The sequence below is a fragment of the Schistocerca piceifrons genome, chromosome 1 (assembly GCF_021461385.2).
Source record: "Schistocerca piceifrons isolate TAMUIC-IGC-003096 chromosome 1, iqSchPice1.1, whole genome shotgun sequence".
Taxonomy (NCBI): Eukaryota; Metazoa; Arthropoda; class Insecta; order Orthoptera; family Acrididae; genus Schistocerca; species Schistocerca piceifrons.
The window spans coordinates 947,576,582-947,597,969 of record NC_060138.1 but is presented as its reverse complement, the minus strand read 5'-3'; the positions used below and the strand labels follow the sequence as shown (position 1 = coordinate 947,597,969).

Sequence of the window (21,388 nt, the reverse complement as noted above, 5' to 3'; positions counted from 1 at the left end):
TTCTACACAAATTACTTGTACTGTCATTGTCAACAACATGTCTGCTCTGAATAATGTAACAAAAATACACACTGGATAAGAATTTGGTGATTTTGCACACTATTTGTATTATGTATAGAAAAGATAACAGAAAAGAAAAAAATAGAATTTAGATAAGAAGTGGAGTTGAGGCAAATGGAGCTATTCCTCTTTGCTACATTTGATCCTACTGTTAGTACAATCATATGCATATCTGAAGATGATGATATATAACTCTGAAGTTGACAAAATCAGACAATGGAAAATCCAGGATGAATAAGATATTGTACAATAAATATAAAAAATAATCTGACAAAATTTTCATGACCGTTTGGTAATGTCAAGTGTTAAATATCCATGAGCTTCTAGTTGAGCATTTCTTGAGCATTGTCAAGAGGCAACTGTCACTGATTGACAGTAGCCAAGGCACATTCTGTCAAAATCTAATAGATAATTAACCAGTTGGCACAGCAGGAAGTTTGGGAAATTTTTATCTGTTTTTACTGCTGTAAAAATGTGTTATTAGTACATAGCACAAATAAATACAGCTGATTAAATAAACTGGAAGTGTATTTACAACAGAGTGAGTCAAGACAAGCAAATGCCATGTAGAAGTAATACTGAATAATTGATAACTGTACAAACATCAACAAAAATTTGATGTGACCCATTGTCAGTAAGAATGTGTGTTTGAAAACTGATTTACTATGTCTGATGTCTTGCTTATATGATTGCTGTCTACTCTCTACTTCTTCCAAGTGCGATTTTTTTGCCTTTGCTCAGAGATTTACTTATGCTTCACCCAGAATTTTCAATTATCATAGAAGTACAGATGTTGCCACATGCAGGGGGTTGACAAAAATGTGGAAACACCAAAAAACAACACATTACCATGCATAAAACAGTGTAGGAATCATTGGCATTCAAAACAGCTTTCAGTCGTCTTGGAATGAATAAACACAGGTTCTGCAAGGTTTTCAAGGGAACCTTGTACCGTTCTTCATTCAAAATAGTGGCAATTTCAGGTAATGATGATGGAGGTGGACAGTGAACGTGCACCCTTCTCCCCACAGTGGAGCATAATATCCTTGGCAAAATAAGCTGTGTGAACTGGGGCCCAGTCATCTTGAAACACAGTATCACCATTGAGAAACAAATATTGTACCATGGGATGGATTTGATCAGCCAAAATGGCCACATAATCCTTGGCAGTAATGCAGCTTTGCAGAGTAATTGTGGGGCCCATAGAATACCATGATATGGCTGTCCAAGTCATCACCAAACACCCACCTTATTTTCCTTGGCAAGAAGCAGTGTGCATCATAACTTTTGGGGCAGCATACGCCAGACATAAACTCAACCAGAAGATGTAAACAAGACTCACTATGCTTTCTCATTATGGGCACTGGCATTATTGATGTGTGGTTTTGGAATTTCAGCTTGTCCTGCAATTCTGAGCTTACGAAGCTTCCTCCAAGTTGTTTTGGTGCTGACAGGGTTCAAGAGTGTGAGATTTAGTTCTGCAGTGACTTTTGCAACTGCCACCATCTTATTTTTCTCCACAATCCTCATGAATGGCCATTTGTCAGGATCACTCAATACACACTTCCATCTGGGTTGTGACTTAGCAGGTGATGTTTTTCCACTTTCCCTGCATGTTGTATAAATCTTCAATAGAGTGCCTCTTGAAACAGAAAACACAACAGTTACTTTGATTATGAAAGCACCCTTCATACAAGTACTAACAATTTGCCCATTCATTTTCCCATGGTCGAATTCATTAACTCTGACGTGATGCACTCACGACTACACAGAACAATGTTTTGACCATATTGACACTCGTAATGTATTGAGGACATTGCACAGAACTTATTTGTGGTCAAAAAAGCTAGCATCTGCATTTATGTTGAAGTATGAATCTCTCATGGTGTTTCTGTATTTTTGCCCAACCCCTGTAAATAATAATGGAAGTTTCAAGAGGGTGTTTATGAAGCCCTAAGAGTAAGGAATATTGACGTAATTCAAGAACATCTGTGACACAGTACTGACATACATGCTGAAAATGTTATGAGAAAACATTTGAGGGAAAAGGCTGAGGCAGGACAGCAATTTGAATCAAAATCTGACCATTCAGGTCTAGGTTTACTACTGCTTGCCTAAATCACTTATGGCATATCTGAGATAGGTTTATTTGAAAAAGACATGGCTGATTTCCTTCCCTATCCTTCTCCAATTCATGCTTGTGCTCTGTATCTATTAAACACCTTGTCACCTAGATATTAAACCCTAATCTTTCTTCCTTCTTTTTTCTGCTGCAGCTGCAACATTCAGAATTCTAACTTGCTGGCTGACAAATTATGAGGAAGACCATCAAAATCATGAATTAAGACAGTAAATTTCATATTAAGCTGTTTTATTTGCATATTAAGTTGTACCACCTGCAGATAAAGACCTGAATACTGGAGATTAAAAGCATAACCAGTCAGCTGTGCTATTCTTAGGAACTAGGACAAAGAAAGCATAATGCTATATCAGCTACTCATTACAACTTCCTACCATGCTGAGTTGGGCTGAACATGAAAATGACCACCAGTACCAAATGTTGGTGGGTAGTGCCTGCAGTGTGTGGCATCCCAGGCCGAGAACCACTGTTTCTGTTCATTACTAGTTAGACTGGATAATAACTGATCCGAAAACATTTTTGAGTAGAAAGTCTGTCAATGTAAAGGCAAATCACTGTTCATAATTTGTCATTCAGTATCAGCAAGCACAGAAAAAGGGTGCTAAACAGTTTTTTTTCCTAATTAGTTATTGTCCATATTTGAGAATAAAATACAACTATTTTGGGAACTACTTCCAAGATATTCCAGATCAGTCCTCTCTTGGAAGAGTTCAAATTTGTGTTGTGTACTGAAATCTTTAGGTGTACAGAAGTCTTCCATTGAGAGCAGATTCCTCTACCAAAGTAACTTTCTGAACATCTTCTCCACACCAACCTTTAACATCTTGGAAGCAACCTTGAATTCTTTTTAATAATTTAACTTTGGCATGTAAACTCATTAGACTTTATATAACACTGCAATGACTGATAGACATAGTACAAGAGACTGACTCTGCATTTTGGGGGAAAGGTATTGAAATTCCTATCTAGCCAAGCTGATGTAAGTGTACAAGGTTTCCGTATATTGATCAGCGTGAGTACCAGCACTGTTCCTTCCAAAAAGTCATGTATGTACCACATATACCCCATTCTCCCTCCTTATCTGAGCTTGTCACACATCTCTTATAACCTCATTGTTGTGACTCTTCAGCCTTTCCCAGCAGATGTGTTGTAAATAGTCTTCACGGGTTTGCCGCCAGATCACGTTGTGCAAATGCCACAATATCTCCTTGGAGCAACTGTCTGACATCTTCGGGTGGTTCAACCTTGCTGGTGACTAGGTACGACTGACGGGATCTGCACATTGATGTCCCATTTGTAGAACATGCTTATGAAGAATGTGCAGGTGCAGAAATAGTGCATGTGCAATGATTTGCAGATAGATGGTGCCATATTCAAACTCCCTCTGCCGAAAATCGCAGAGCGGCTCTCCTGTGTGTGCACTGTATGCTGCATTTACCAACCATGCAGCCATATGATACTCACCAACGGCTGCACTAGACCAGTGTTATGACGATCCTGTTACAAAAGAATCTTCATTTTCACATTCAAATTCAACCTATGGAGCAGAATGAAGATATGAAGACACCCACCACTCTAGCCTTTTAGTCATATTTTGGTGCTATGATGTCAAGAATCGGAAGAGTCCTTGGAAGATATGGAATTAAGTGTGTTTTTCAACCATCTGCAAAACTGAGAAACCTGTTGGGTTTGGTTAAGGATGACCTTGGCCTGAGGAAATGTGGTGTGTACAAGATTCCTTGTCAATGTGGGGCAAAGTATATAGGCCAGATGTGCTGCACAGTACTAGAATGCTGCAATGAACATCGGTGTCATACACGCCTTTGTCAACTGGAAAAGTCGGCAGTTACGGAACACTGTCTGAATACAGGACATCGGATGATTTATGAAAAGTCGGAAGTTTTATCTAAGGCATTATCTTTCTGGGATTGCATCATTAAGGAAGCAAAAACATATCCGTACAGCCGATAATCTCATCAACAAGGATGCGGGATTTCAACTGAGCACAGTCTGGAACCCTGCATTGGCTGCTATTAAATCATGAAGCGAAAATGAAGATTCTTTGGTAATAGGCCCATCATAACATTGGTCTAGTACAGCTGTTGGTAAGTAACGGCTGGCCACACTGTTGGCAAACACAGCGTACAGCGCATGCACAGGAGAGCCGCTCTGCGATTTTTGGCAGAGGGGGTTTGAATATGGCACCATCTATCTGCAAATCATTATGCATGCATGATTTCAACACCTGCACGTTCTTCGTAAGCATGTTCTAGAAACAGGGCGTGGGCGTGTGGATACTTTCAGTTGTACCTAGCCACCAGTAAGGTTGAACCATCTGAAGATGTAGGAGAGTTGCCCCGAGGATATATTGTGGAATTTGCACAACGTGATCTGACAAACCCATGAAGACTATTTACAACCTCATTGTTGATGGGACATTAAAACCTTATCTTTCTTCTTTCCTTTTCTTCCTCTCTAGTGATCATGTGCCAGTTGTTGAGTTTTACTTAAATCTACCTTAAGTTGCTCAGTTGGTTCATAAAAGGACAAGAAGAAATAAAAAAGTACACTACACATATTTGAGGATATAGTTCAAGGAACAGCTACTTGTAACACATCGTAAACTCAGAAGTGGAAGGGCTGTAGGCCATTTGTATTAAAGCACATTTTTCGTTCTCTCTTAGGCCCAGCTCACTCTTAGATACTTGTTGCGTTATTTCTCAGCCTACCGTGTATAAAATGTATGCCATTTGTGCAGTATTTACTGTTGTATTCAGGTGTGACTTTTCTTAAAATTCATGTTTTCAGTTGTAGTTGTGTTGTTAAGCATAAATTCGTATTTGTTATTTTAGAAACTGTTTAGTTGGCAAGAACTACCACATCAAAGTTTCCTATTTTGGAATGAGCCGCAGTCCGTATTCAGCAGACTACTATAAACTTGAAGACTGGGCAATGCTGCCTATAAGATGGATGGCTTGGGAGAGCATATTACTTGTAAGTAAAAACCAATAACTGTTGAATCAAAACTTAACAGATAACACATAGACTTTGCTGGTAACATTTACAGGTTGTAAATAAAATAATCTGAGTAAAAGCACAAGTAAAGTCATACAATAGCAAGATGATTAAGAACTGATGAACAAGGGTATTGGACCTTGCTGTTGGTGGGGAGGCTTGCGTGCCTCAGCGATACAGATAGCCGTAGCAACCACAACGGAGGGGTATCTGTTGAGAGGCCAGACAAACGCGTGGTTCCTGAAGAGGGGCAGCAGCCTTTCCAGTAGTTGCAGGGGCAACAGTTTGGATGATTGACTGATCTGGCCTTGTAACACTAACCAAAACAGCCTTGCTGTGCTGGTACTGCGAATGGTTGAAAGCAAGGGGAAACTACAGCCGTAATTTTTCCCGAGGGCATGCAGCTTTACTGTATGGTTAATGATGATGGCGTCCTCTTGGGTAAAACATTCCGGAGGTAAAATAGTCCCCCATTCGGATCTCCGGGCGGGGACTACTCAAGAGGACGGCGTTATCAGGAGAAAGAAAACTGGCGTTCTGCAGATCGGAGTGTGGAATGTCAGATCCCTTAATCGGGCAGGTAGGTTAGGAAACTTAAAAAGGGAAATGGACAGGTTAAAGTTAGATATAGTGGGAATTAGCAAAGTTCGGTGGCAGGAGGAACAAGACTTTTGGTCAGGCGAATACAGGGTTATAAAAACAAAGTCAAATAGGGGTAATGCAGGAGTATGCAGGAGTAGGTTTAATAATGAATAAAAAAATAGGAATGTGGGTAAGCTAGTACAAACAGCATAGTGAACGCATTATTGTGGCCAAGATAGACACGAAGCCCACGCCTACTACAGTAGTACAAGTTTATATGCCAACTAGCTCTGCAGATGGCGAAGAAATTGAAGAAATGTATGACGAAATAAAAGAAATTATTCAGATAGTGAAAGGAGACGAAAATTTAATAGACATGGGTGACTGGAATTTGGTAGTAGGAAAAGGGAGAGAAGGAAACGTAGTAGGTGAATATGAATTGGGGGTAAGAAATGAAAGAGGAAGCCGCCTGGTAGAATTTTGCACAGAGCACAACTTAATCATAGCTAACAATTGGTTCAAGAATCATAAAAGAAGACTGTATACACGGAAGAAGCCTGGAGATACTGACAGAAAATGGTAAGACAGAGTTTTAGGAAGCAGGTTTTAAATTGTAAGACATTTCCAGTGGCAGATGTGGACTCTGACCACAATCTATTGGTTATGAACTGTAGATTAAAACTGAAGGAACTGCAAAAAGGTGGCAATTAAAGGAGATGGGACCTGGATAAACTGACTAAACCAGAGGTTGTACAGTGTTTCAGGGAGAGCGTAAGGGAACAAATGGCAGGAATGGGGGAAAGAAATACAGTAGAAGAAGAATGGGTAGCTTTGAGGGATGAAGTAGTGAAGGCACCGGAGGATCAAGTAGGTAAAAAGACGAGGGCTAGTAGAAATCCTTGGGTAACAGAAGAAATATTAAATTTAATTGATGAAAGGATAAAATATAAAATGCAGTAAATGAAGCAGGCAAAAAGGAATACAAATGTCTCAGAAATGAGATCAACAGGAAGTGCAAAATGGCTAAGCAGGCATGGCCAGAGGATAAATGTAAGGATGTAGAGGCTTACCTCACTAGGGGTAAGATAGATACTGCCTACAGGAAAATTAAAGAGACCTTTGGAGAAAAGAGAACCACTTGTATGAATATTAAGAGCTCAGATGGAAACCCAGTTCTAAGCAAAGAAGGGAAAGCAGAAAGGTGGAAGGAGTATATAGAGGGTCTATACAAGGGTGACGTACTTGAGGACAATATTATGGAAATGGAAGAGGATGTAGATGAAGATGAAATGGGAGATTTGATACTGCGTGAAGAGTTTGACAGAGCACTGAAAGACCTAAGTCGAAACAAGGCCCGGGGAGTAGACAACATTCCATTAGAACTACTGACGGCCTTGGGAGAGCCAGTCCTGACAAAACTCTACCGTCTGGTGAGCAAGATGTATGAGACAGGCGAAATACCCTCAGACTTCAAGAAGAATATAATAATTCCAATCCGAAAGAAAGCAGGTGTTGACAGATGTGAAAATTACCGAACTATCAGTTTAATAAGTCACAGCTGCAAAATACTAATGCGAATTCTTTACAGACGAATGGAAAAACTAGTAGAAGCCGACCTAGGGGATGACAGTTTGGATTTCGTAGAAATATTGGAACACGTTAGGCAATACTGACCCTATGACTTACCTTAGAAGCTAGATTAAGGAAAGACAAACCTATGTTTCTAGCATTTGTAGACTTAGAGAAAGCTTTTGACAATGTTGACTGGAATACTCTCTTTCAAATTCTGAAGGTGGCAGGGGTAAAATATAGGGAGCGAAAGGCTATTTACAATTTGTATAGAAACCAGATGGCAGTTATTAAGAGTCGATGGGCATGAAAGGGAAGCAGTGGTTGCGAAAGGAGTGAGACAGGGTTGTATCCTCTCCCCGATGTTATTCAATCTGTATATTGAGCAAGCAGTAAAGGAAACAAAAGAAAAATTCAGAGTAGGTATTAAAATCCATGGAGAAGAAATAAAAACTTTGAGGTTCGCCGATGACATTGTAAATCTGTCAGAGACAGCAAAGGACTTGGAAGAGCAGTTGAACAGAATGGATAATGTCTTGAAAGGAGGATATGAGATGAACATCAACAAAAGCAAAATGAGGATAATGGAATGTAGTCGAATTAAGTCGGGTGATGCTGAGGGAATTAGATTAGGAAATGAGACACTTAAAATAGTAAATGAGTTTTGCTATTTGGGGAGCAAAATAACTGATGATGGTGGAAGTAGAGAGGATATAAAATGTAGACTGGCAATGGGAAGAAAAGCGTTTCTGAAGAAGAGAAATTTGTTAACATCGAGTATGGATTTGAGTGTCAGGAACTCGTTTCTGAAAGTATTTGTATGGAGTGTAGCCATGTATGGAAGTGAAACATGGACGATAAATAGTTTAGACAAGAAGAGAATAGAAGCTTTTGAAATGTGGTGCTACAGAAGAATGCTGAAGATTACATGGGTAGATCACATAACTAATGAGGAGGTGTTGAATAGGATTGGGGATGAGAGAAGTTTGTGGCACAACTTGACTAGAAGAAGGGATCGGTTGGTAGGACATGTTCTGAGGCATCAAGGGATCACCAATTTAGTATTGGAGGGCAGCGTGGAGGGTAAAAATTGTAGAGGGAGACCAAGAGATGAATACACCATGCAGATTCAGAAGGATGTAGGTTGCAGTAGGTACTAGGAGATGAAGAAACTTGCACAGGATAGAGTAGCATGAAGAGCTGCATCAAAGCAGTCTCAGGACTGAAGACCACAACAACAACAGCAACACTCATTATTTGTGAATCAATTAATACCATTATTTGTGAATCAATTAATAGACCTAATTATTTATTGGTAGTAAACATTTGTTTAATATTTTCATGCATATTTTATGGCTCTGTCTCATTTTCTTTATTGAAGTGGGCCAACAACTGAAATTTCTGCTGTTACGCACACGTTGCAGTTTGACACATACTTACTAATGTGTAGCAAACAAGTGACTGTTATTACAGATTTTCTTAGGGTAATGATGTGGACAGTAGATTTATAAGTGCTAATTTGTACCCAAAAACATTTTGACACTAGTTAGCCTGTTTGATCTATAGGGCGATCAAAAGTTTCCTTTGTAGCAGCCATCTTAGAATTAATTGAGTGAAAAGAAGAAGTTTTTTGTAATACACTGCCTGATGAAAAAAGTAAAGCATCAAGAACACATAGTTGGATGTCAGCATTACTTCATACATGTACACAACACGGTATGAAAATGATAAGAGTTACAGTTCTCTGTGACAGGTAGAATGGTCTCCAGAATGCAGTAGTGTTGATAGTATTGTTCATGCTTAGTGTTAGGAGGCCTGGTAGGGTATGTAAGGGGTGTGAACAGCATTATATGTTGAGTGATCACTGTGAATGACAAGGGGGGTTCTGTGTACTCATATGAGACTACATTATCAGCACCTGATAAGAATTTCAATGGGGCATCATTGTGGGTCTCTATTTCATCAGCTGGTAAAATTCTGCAATATCCAGATTTTTAGGGCATTCAGATGTGACAGCGGCATCATATTGTGCACCAAGTACACAACAACCTCTTCACATCAGTGACTGCCACCTAAGAACAAGTAATGGACTCCCAGCAGCATTCTGTGTCGTACTGCACCATTGGTCAGAGATTAGCAGCAGCCAGACCAGGGAATTACTGTCCTGTGCAGCTGCAGTTGGAGTGGTGCTGTGACCAGGAGCAAGGATTGCAGATGAATGGTGTCACATTGTGTTCAAGGATTAACTGTGGTTCTGCACTACCTCATGTGGCCATCATCAGCAAATATGGTGATACCTTGGGGAGAGGAGCTACTTGACTGGTTAGTAGCGGGTCCACAGTGCGGGGAAAAAAAAAAAAAAAAAAAAAAAAAAAAAAAAAAAAAAAAAAAAAAAAAAAAAAAAAAAAAAAAAAAAAAACACCTGACAGCGTCTAGGAGAGTGGTGTGCTGAGAACATTCACCCTCAATACCACATCCTTACAGCAGGAGATGCGAATGCTAGAATAAGAAACTTGCCTTTACCAAGTGTTATGGGACCTTATGGTAAGCATATGTTAAATTCAAGTGCAAGAACATTGATAAAGTTTTTTAGTTTCAATGACTAAAAAATAACAAACACTTATTGTGGTCATAAAGATACTTATACTTATCATTAAAATGTATGTACATGTATTTATGTATGAGTAGACCCCATTTAACATGGGTTCATTATCCACATTTTTAAGATGTACATGATTTTAGTTTTAAGTCCACTGTTGCTATTTGTCAACAGTACTTGGAAGCAGTAATGTGCTAGCACATCTCAACATACATTTTCTGTCATATTTGTTGAGATGTCAATACTCAGTTCAGGTCAGTAAAGCTGTGATATTGCTCTTGACAGTGTAAAAAATTGGGTAAAAGGAAAGAAAGTCTGTCTGTCATGGTAAAGAGGTGTGTGTGAAGGTCATACTCAGCAGAAACAAAGTTGGAAGTTATGTGACATTCAGCGTGCTTTGGTACTTACTGAATCCATTGTGAGAGCTATTTCTGACACTAAGGAATCAGTTCGAAAAACTGCTAAATCTTCCACTAACTTAAATATGACTAGAGGGACCAGATCCCACTCAGAGGCAATCGAAAGAATGTATGAAAGGCTAAGCAACTGCATTGGGCACCAAACCAACAGCTGCTACTTAAAGTGAAGAGCTTGTATGCAGATTCAATGAAAGGGGACGGTTCAATACCTTTCTCAGCAAGCTCAGGTTGGTTTGATCACTTCAAGCTTTGTTTTGGTTTTCACAACATGTAAATGACAGGAGCGCCAGAAAAAAAGCAGCAGCTGAGAAATTTAAAATAATATTTAAAGAAATTGTGACAGAAGAAGAGTATGCTACAAGGCACGTTTTTAACTCTCATGAACCAAGCTCATTTTTGAATTGAATGCCTAGCTGCGGGATGTGTTATATTTACGAAAAAGAGCTCCAGTGTTTAAGATTGCCAATGATTGATGTGCCCTTCTTCTTGGAGAAATGTTACAGGGGATTGCAGATTAAAACCTTTTTTGGTCTACTACTCTCAAAATTCTACGGCACTTAAGTGTTGTGACAAGAGCAGGGTGGTTGTTTATTGGAGATGAAATAAACAAGGTTGGATGACTTCTGTTATTTTAAATGACTATTTTTTAATGAACTAAATAGAGTATTGAAGGCCTACAGTGATAAAGAAAAAACCTCTTTCAAAATTCTTCTTCTTCTTCTTGTTCTTAATGTTCCCAGTCACCTACTTTCCATCATGGACCCCAACAAAAACAGTGTATCTACCATTGAACAATGCATCTATTTTGCAACCAGTAAACCAGGGAGTTATTTCTACAGTCAAGGCATATTAATTGCATAAAATTTTCTCCATTATCATAGAATGTGATTCGAGTGACAAACTTACCATCAAGATCTTATGGCAACAGTTTAATATTAAGATGGCAATTGATGTTATTGGGAACACATGGGCTAATATCATTCCAAAATGTAGGAATATTGTATAGAGGAAATGGTGCCCTGATGCTGTGTCAGTCCTAGAACATGAAGTGATCACTAACACCACCATTGCAATGTCAGAAATTGTGGACTGAACATGGCAGATTGCTTTCACCGATGTTGATGAAGAGAGTGTGTGGCCACTGGTGTGTCACTCCAAAGATCTGAGCAATCAAGATTTAATAGTTTTCAGCAAGAATTGTAATAAAGAAGCAGCAGACGATGAGGAAATTCAGCCTATTAGAAAACAGGCAATGAAGAAAATGGCTGATTCCTTTAGAATGATTGACACTGCAATGGCAGTTTTTGAGGAACATGATCCTGTAAGGTGTGCAATAGTGAAGAGAGATGTTGACATTCCCTTCAGTGTTAAAGGAGTTGTATAATCAACTAGCAAAGGAGACTGCAAACTGAGAATTAAAAATTTCTTGGCAGAACAGTGCGACACTTCAAATGAATGTCAAGTACCTAGTCAGAACACTTCTGCTACAAAGGGTCTACACATAATGAAATTCTTCACATAAACTACATTATGTGATTAAAAGTATCTGGACACCCCCGGAACACACATTTTTATATCAGGTGTATTGTGCTGCCATATGCTCCATATCAGCGACCTTTGTAGTCATTAGACATTGTGAGAGAGCAGAGTGGGGCGCTCCGCAGAACTCACGGACTTCGAACGTGGTCAGGTGATTGGGTGCCACCTGTGTAATATGTTTGTACATGAGATTTCCACACTCTTAAACATCTCTAGGTCCACTATTTCTGATGTGATAGTCAAGTGGAAATGTGAAGGGACATGTACAGCACAAAAATGTACAGGCCGACCTCGTCTGTTGACTGACAGAGACTGCCAACTGTTGAAGAGGGTCATAATGTGTAATAGGCAGACATCTATCCAGACCATCACACAAGAATTCCAAACTGCCTCAGGATCAATTGCAAGTATTATTGACAGTTAGGTGGGAGGTGAGAAAACTTGGATTTCATGGTTGAGCGGCTGTCATAAGCCACAAATCACAACAGTAAATGCCAAACAATGCCTCGCTTGGTGTAAGGAGCATAAACATTGGACGACTGAACAGTGGAAAAACGTGTGGAGTTACGAATCACGGTACACAATGTGGCAATCTGATGGCAAGGTGTGGGTATGGCGAGTACCCAGTGAATGTCATCTTCTTGCTTCCCAATGTTGAAGAGCAATTCGTAGAATGCGATTGCATCTTTCAACATGATTGTGCAACGTTCATAATGCACAGCCTGTGGCGGAGCGGTTGCATGTCAATAACGTCCCTGTAATGGACAGGACTGCACAGAGTCCTGACCTGAATCCTATACAACACCTTTGGGATGTTTTGGAGAGTCGACTTCATGCCAGGCCCCACCGACTGACATCGATACCTCTCCTCAGTGCAGCACTCCATGAAGAATGGGCTGCCATACCCCAAGAAAACTTCCAGCACCTGACTGACCATATGCCTGTGAGAGTGGAAGCTGTCATCAAGAATAAGGATGGGCCAACACCATATTGAATTCCTGCATTACCAATGAAGGATGCCAAGAACTTGAGTCATTTTCAGCCAGGTGTCAGGATACTTTTGCTCACATAGTGTAAGTGGACTGTAGCATCACCAAATTCTTCACCTACATCTACATCTACATGATTACTCTGCAATTCACAATAGAGTTCCTGACAGCATGTTCATCGAATCACCTTTAAGCTACTTCTCTCCTGTTCCAATCTCAGAGAATGAGTGGGAGAAATGAACACTTAAACCTTTGTGTCAGACCTCTGATTTCTGTTATATTATTATGGTGATCATTTATCCATAAGAAGGTGGGCACCAAAAAAATATTTTCTGACTCTGAGGAGAAAGTTGGTGATTGAAATTTCATAAGGAAGTCCTGCCGCAATGAAAAATGCCTTTGTTTTAATGACTGCCACCACCCCAATTTGTGTGTAATGTCCAAGGCCCTCTCTCTCCCATTTCATGGTAATACAGAATGAACTAGCATTCTTTGAACTTTTTCAAAGTCCTCTCACTGTGTGGCACACCAGCTCTCCTTTGTCACTTACAGCTTCGTTGTCACTTCTGCCACAGCAGTCCACTTCTTCCACTTCTTTTTCACAGCAGCAACTAAATCACTGTCAGGTTCTCAACACATGCCCTATCCGCTGCCACCCACTCATCTACGTCTCCTTCACTAGCTTCTTCACATCCAGGGATTGTCTCTATCATTTGTAGTAGATTTTCCTCTTCATTTTCAAATAGGTTGTCTTGAAATTCAAAAGATGTCCACAGTTTTCTCCGCGATTTTATCAAAGTATTTTATGAAATATTCTGCCATGCCTCAGTGGCCCAATAAACGACACCCCTCACATTGGTCTTTTTTATTTTGTCCACTAAAGCAATCTATCATCTTGGTTCAGCATTCTTAAAAATCTGTAAATTTGTTTTAATGTTTGCAGTATGCCCTAGTCCATCAGCTGTAGGAGTGGTGTCACATTCGGCAGCAAAAACATAGCTACAATTTCTCCATCACATAATTCCTCAGTGCTGGGGTGAGATGGCACGTCATCAGTGAAAAGGATACCTGGGCAGACAAATTATTTTCCACAGAAAACTGTCAAACAGAGGGAACAAACTAGCCGTGAAACCATTCTTTGAACAGCTTACCATCCATACATGCTTTTTTCTGGTTGCGATAATATATGGGCAGGGGCTTCATGTTGCAGTTTTTAAAAGCTCTGGGCCTAGCAGATTTGCCAATCAGCATTAAAGGCAGCTTGTGATTACCCAGCAGCGTTGCTGTGTGCTAATAGAGTCACACGATCTTTGCACATTTTAAAACCGCCACCTGCTTTTGATGCCAGGCTTTTTGTTGGCAATGCACTAAATTAAGGCCAGTCTCGTCAGTGTTATAAATTTGGTGGGGAGAATACTTTCCCTCTCTTATCATTTTTTCAAGGTCGCCCAAGTATTTCTTCACTGCATCATGGTCAGAAGAAAGCTCTCCAGTAATTGTTAGCTGACTGATTCCATGACGTTTTTTGAATCTGTTCAACCAACCTGAACTCACACTAAAAGACTCAACACCATTCATTAACTTGTTCAGGTATACAGCCTTCTCCTGAACCAGTGCTCCACTCAAAGGAGTTCCTCTTTCTCTTTCCCATGTAAACCAAAGGAAAAGAGCTTCATCCACTTTATCGTACTGGGACTGTTTCAAAGACTGCCGAATTTCGAGTGTTTTCCCCAAAGACGTTGCACAGGAGTGTTCAAGCTTCACTCAGTTCTTCTTCCAATCACAAATGGTTGCTTTACCAACACCCATTTCCATTGCCAGTTTAGATACATTGTCACCACTGTCTATCCACTTCAAAGCATTCAGTTTTTCTTTGAGAGTTAACTTTGTATGTTTCCGTTTACTCATGATGAAAATACATAGACCACTACACCTGAACAAATACAGTACAACTGTTACATGTGCTAGCAATTGATAACTAACATAACCAAGCACTTTGCAAGCCAACTGGCAGTGCACTGACCTAACAAGGGAACCTCCCCATCGCACCTCCCTCAGATTTAGTTATTAGTTGGCACAGCGGATAGGCCTTGAAAAACTGAACACAGATCAATCAAGAAAACAGGAAGAAGTTGTGTTGAACTATGGAAAAAAAAAAAAGCAAAATATACGAACTGAGTAGTCCATGTGCAAGATAGGCACCATCAAGGATAGTATGAGCTCAGGAGTGCCGTGGTCCCATGGTTAGGGTGAGCAGCTGCGGAATGAGAGGTCCTTGGTTCAAGTCTTCACTCGAGTGAAAAGTTTACTTTCTTTATTTTCGGAAAGTTATGATCTGTCCGTTCGTTCATTGACGCCTCTGTTCACTGTAATAAGTTTAGTGTCTGTGTTTTGTGACTGCACCCCAAAACCGTGCGGTTAGTAGACGAAAGGATGTGCCTCTCCAATGGGAACCGAAAATATTTGATCGCAAGGTCATAGGTCAACCAATTCCTCCACAGGAAAACATGTCTGATATATTCTGTGTGTCACATGACAGGAATATGTTGTCGACCCACCTAACTTGTACACTTGGCAAATGGGTAAAAAGATTTTTCTACCTTGCCCGATTTAGGTTTTCTTGTGGATGTGATAATCACTCCCAAAAAAGTGATGAAAACATAAGAGTTTGTCACATAAACTGCAACAAATGAATCCAACAGTTTCACAGTCACACAGTTTTCCCTGTACTCTGTCAAAACATATGTTTTAACATTTTCAAATTTTTCCGTGTGTAGACCGTCAAATCCTGCCTATGTCCAAACAAATCTGAACATGTCCTGGAATTTTGGAGAGCGAAACTGATTATGTGTGAGTTCCTAAACTTTGATAATTGACACACGATCACGTAAACAATACTGCTCTGTGTACCTGTGTAGCTTCACAAAATCATAGAATCTTTTCACAAAGTATTTCACTTGCTGAAAACCAAACACATCTAACGGTTGCACAAGAGGTGTACAACCTGGAGGAATGGTAATCACGTCTACTCCCACACTAAAATTGTACAATGCCTGATGCTTCTGTCCTGTATAGCTGTCAAGGATTAAGGCAAAATCTTTGTCCACATAAGGAGCAATCACATGTTCATTAAAGTCTTTCACTAGTCTTTTCTCCATTTTTCCTGACGCATTGCAATTCACAATGACATTCGGCGTTTGTGCAAGTACCCTATTCACCTGTTACTGAACTTGCGGTCCAAATACACCATTTTTTTCCTGCAAACATAAATAAAATGTAGATAAAAGAAATCCTGCTTTGTTCAGAGCATATTGTATGGTATAACTATGTGAAGTGGCATGCAGCTGGTCTACAGTACATACCGTGTCGCCTTCTCCAACTAACAATAACGTGCGGGTCGATTTCATTTCATAGTTAAAACCGGACTGATCTGTGTTGATAATATATGCGTCTCCATACTGTTGGAATCTGACGTTAGTTTCTGTAACAAACGTCTTGGAACACTCTGAAAGTTCTTCCAGTTTATTCACGTAGTTCTTGCTTACATATTTTGTAATCTTCCTGCTCGTAATTTTGTATTTTCTTTTGAACGTGACAAGCCAATGAGATGAATCCTTGAAGTCCAGGTCGCTTTGTTTAGCGTAATGCAATCCCCAAATCTGTAGGTCTGTATCATGCACTGCACTTAATTCATATCTGGCTTTAATAAATTGTCGATATACATGGTTTTCTAGTTCACTGAACTTCTGTCTTCGGGTTCCACCTTGTTCCATGACTTCTTTGCAATATTTAATTGTGCTTTTTTCCTCCATCCCTTTAAATTTCTTAAATTTATTTGTTGCTTCACTCCATAATCTATATTTGTGTCTTTTAATTGGTTTGGAGAGTAACCTGTATTGGAGCATTTCCTTCATGTAACCTAAAGAAATACCATCAGATTGAAGTCGCAGTATTTCTGTTTCGTGTTCTTTGTACGGATCATCAACAATCTCATCATCTGGTACATACAGCCCTGCAGCAATCGGCAAGGTATCGTCATCACCACATGTACTGTTTATCAACAAATGTAGGAAATAATCATACAAATGTTCGGCAATAGTTCGATCCCTTAAGGAACTTTCCGTTTCCTTACAGTTCGGAAAATATTCATTGACCTTGTTATTCAAGTTGCAAGCTATATTTGCTGGATTCATATTGCCCATGGAATCCATCTCACGTATTTAATGCACTCTTGTCCAAAGTAGCGAACAGTCAACTGCCAGCCAGGGAGCCTCGTTAGCAGGAATACTCTCTCTTCCGTGCGCTGTAGTCGACTGACGTCATGTGTTTCAATGTTTGTTTAGGTGTAGCATCCCCATACTACAGCGCAGTTACCTCGCATCGGACGGATAGATAATAATTGTCTGAAAATAAAAAATTAAACTTTTCACTCGAGGGAAGACTTGAACCAAGGACCTCTCGTTCCGCAGCTGCTCACGCTAACCATGGGACCACAGTGCTCCTGAGCTCACACTATCCTTGATGTTGCCTATCTTGCACATGGACTACTCAATTTGTATATTTTGCTTATTTTTTTCATAGTTCCACACAACTTCTTCTTATTTTCTCGATTGATCTGTGTTCAGTTTTTCAAGGCCTATCCACTGTGCCAACTCTATAACTAAATCTGAGGGGGGTGCAATGGGGAGGTTCCCCTGTAAGACACCACAAAGGTCTCAACAATGCACAACAACAAGTGCAGGGAGATTGTTCCCACACTTGATCCCATTTGTTACCATGGTGGAGCTACTTCTCTGCTTGGTATACTTCATTCTAGAAACTTGTCACCATAATTCCGGCTAATCAGAACAAATCGATAACCCGAACAAGGTAAAGTACCAATTAGTTTGGATTAACAGGACCCTACTGTATTTAGTTGAGTTTGCAGCCTTTAGATTTGTGTGGTTTATCATTTAACTGAAATTTAGCAGATTGATTTTAGTGTACATGTTGATGACTTCACACTTTTCATTATTTAGATTCAATTGCCACTTATTGCACCATATAGATATACTGTCAATCATTTTGCAACTCATTTTGATCATCTTATCAAAATCAATAAATCACTTTCTTCTAGGTGATTCATGATGTTCAAGCTCAGTATGTATTCCAGAATTGTACTGCAAATCAACATTGGTGATATGGGCCAAAAATCCACTGGATTACTCCTGTTTCCTGTCTTGGGAATTGGTGTGACTTGTACAACCATTCCACTCTTTGGGTATGAACCCTTCTCTGAGCAAGTGGTTGTATAAGTTTTCTAAGTATGGCACTATTATATCAGCATACTCTGAAAGAGATCTGACTGTATATAATCTGGATCAGGAGCCTTGCCTTTCTAAGTGTTTTAAGCTGCTTCGCTACACAGAGGACATCTACCTCTGATTTATTCTTGTTGGTAGTTGTTCTTGATTCAAATTCTGGAGCATTTACTTTGTCTTCTTTTGTGAAGGAATTGCAGGAAACCATGTTTAGTAACTCTGCTTTGGTGGCACTGCCATCAGTAACATCACCATCGCTATAGTGCAGTGAAGGTATTGAGGACGTCTAGCCACTGTATATGGTGCAAAGTCATATGATGTAGATGGCTATTTAGGGTGTAGACTTAATGAAAATGATTTTAGTGTATTATTATGCATTTCAGTGTTAAATTTTTAAATGTGTAAATTTTGCATTAAAATACACATCAGAAAGATGATAATCATTATTTTTGGTAATAACATTAAGAAACTGTTATTTTAAACTTAACATGTGAATATAGTTCTTATTTTTACAGTTTTATAAAATGACTGTCAATTTACATCAATTTGATGTGCACGGTTTTTCCGCAGAATGTAACTGTTGTGTATAATGAGATTTAGTAGTAGATACGTAAATACATATGTATGTTTCATTTCTTCTAAAGCATTGGATCAATTTCTACCAAATTAGGTACACTTATTACTTACTGTGTGGAAAGAACAACTTCAGAGGTAAGAACCACCTACCTCCCAAAGGAGTGATGCACAAATAGTCAGACTATATTCTTCCAGTATTTGAGAATGAGAGCACTTAGTGACTTGTAACAGGCTTGATGCATAATTTCAGATCTTTACAACACCTTTCTGCACTCACATCCCCCACAAAATGATGAAAGGAAAAAAAAAATTATCACTAACTACATTTTTGCTGTTTATTCAGTAAAACTGCCACAACAGGCATGACCTTTTAATTTATTACTTTTTCACTAATAACTCTATTCACAGCACATTTTGCAGACAAAACCCGATATTTTCCGAACTATGACAAACTACTCGAACAGCGAGTCATGTCCAAACAGCCCTGTACCACTGTATGTACCTGTAAAATTGTATCACTGTATGACACATAGTTACTTAGATATGACATTGTAAACACTGAGCACCATAAAAACGAAACTGCAGGGCAATATTTGCTACAGCTATAGGTGAAATATGTTACAAATATGTAGCATGTGCATATGAGGCAAAGCCACCAGTAAAAAGCTCCTTCTAAACATCTGGATTGATTTCAACCAAACTTGGTGCACTTATTACTTGCTATCTGGAAAAAAATTCTTTTGGGGTAAGGACCAGCAATCTCCCATTTGGATGGGGTGATAACATGGAGAGAGAAGTGGGGAAGAAGATATGGACAGACAGAGAGGGGAAAGGAGGAGATGAAGATATGTAAGGGGGAGGAGGAGGTGGACAAAAGAGGGGGAGTTCGAAATGGGCAGAGAAATGGAAGAGGAGGAGAGAGCTAAGAGAGGGAGAGGAGGTGAAGGACAGAGAGGGAGAAGAAAAGAGGTGATGGACAGAGGGAGGGAGTATGAGAAGGACAAAGAGTGGTAGATCCAGCATTGACTTCACTACAGCATATATGAAATTAGTCAAATTAGTATATAGAGCAAGGATATATAGAGGGAAAGAGGTCAGTAATGCTTATCATGAAATCATCAATCCCTCAGAGATGGCAGAAAGTTCAAGAGGATAATAAGCCATAAGAAGAAATGTTTGAAATTTATTTCTTAAAGGAAGATAACTTCAGTATCTCTGCCAACAAAGAGTAAGGAGGGTAATGGAAAACACATCTGAACAAAGCAATATAAATTTGGAATGAGATAATATTGATAGCTTAACAAAGGAGTGTTTGATGCTCCAAGAAAACTAAAACAGCAAATTATAGGCCTGTGTGCTTGTTACTTACAGCTTATGAAATATAGGCAAAGGTAGCACAGATAAGCATTCATATCCTGGCAGAAGCAGTTATAAGTGCTGCACAGACAGTTTCTACAAGTCCACTTGTGTACAGATTGTTTTTACACCATAAAACAGTTAACAGAGAAACATCAAGAATTTTATATACACTGATTTTATTGACTATGAAAAAGCAACTGAAAAGCTCCTTTAAAAAATAAAAAAAACACATTAAATTAAATTTTACTGGACAGGGTCTTCCACATTTCATAATATGCAGCAAGTATGTATGATAGAACATATATATTAAAATTTTAAGTGGGATGACACAATCTGAATTAATCTGAGGACTTAGACAAGCGGCCACACTATTGCATACTCTTTTTAATTTTTGTCATAAATATATGGTAAAAATCATTACCAAAACACCTAATAAAATAAATAACAACTCACCTACAGCTGACCGCTGTGTGGCACATACAAACATTCAACAGAATACAGTATTTACACTAGCTTTCAAACTCTTGCTTTTTCTCTAGTAAAAGTACACACATTCACACAAATAACCACTCAAATGCTAATGCCCATGGTGAGACTGACTTGAATATTGATTACTGAGGGCAGTTGCCTGAGTATATGGAGGTGAGAAAGTTGTAGTTGGGAAGGACACACTGGGCGAGAAGGAAGTAATGGGTTGGTGTGAATCAGGTCTCTTAATAGATGAATCAGCAGCTTCACAAATCAAAAGGAGTTCAGAGGGTAGAGATAAAAGAGGTAGAGATACAGAGGAAAGGAGACAAGAAGGGCAATACCATACAGTAGTAGCGAATTTTGGTTATATGGGAGAATGCAATCAGTAACAATAAATCAGTCAGAACCTTCATGTAGGACAAATAACTCTAGTCCTGTTATAGCAGCCATGTAGTCTACCAACTTAGTTCTAAACACTTTGTATCATCATATGTGGACATGACCACTAACAAGCTGCCCTCATGATTGGCCACCACCAAACTGTGGCCATGAGACAGATCACTCAGTGGCCAACATGCTGCGCAGTACGGTGTGCTTGACATGAATGCCTGTTTCGCAGCCTGCATCATATGGATCCTTCTTTATCTGCATGTATATCAGTACTTTGCAAGCCACCTGTTGGTGTGTGGTGGAGGGTACTTCTGGTATCACTATCTCATCTTCCCTTACCTGCACTATTTGCAAATGGTGCATGAGAAGAATGATTATTG

At 39.4% G+C, this 21,388-nt stretch overlaps 1 protein-coding gene across 3 annotated transcripts in view; it reads left to right on the top strand.

Annotated features, from left to right (window-relative positions):
• Positions 1–21,388, top strand: part of LOC124804854 (discoidin domain-containing receptor 2-like) — a 923,862-nt gene that overhangs the window by 868,934 nt on the left and 33,540 nt on the right. For all 3 annotated transcript variants that reach the window (XM_047240882.1, XM_047240630.1, XM_047265604.1), the window contains one exon: positions 5,053–5,194. In XM_047240882.1, the coding sequence (XP_047096838.1) occupies positions 5,053–5,194 (142 nt within the window). The remainder of the gene's footprint in view (positions 1–5,052; positions 5,195–21,388) is intronic.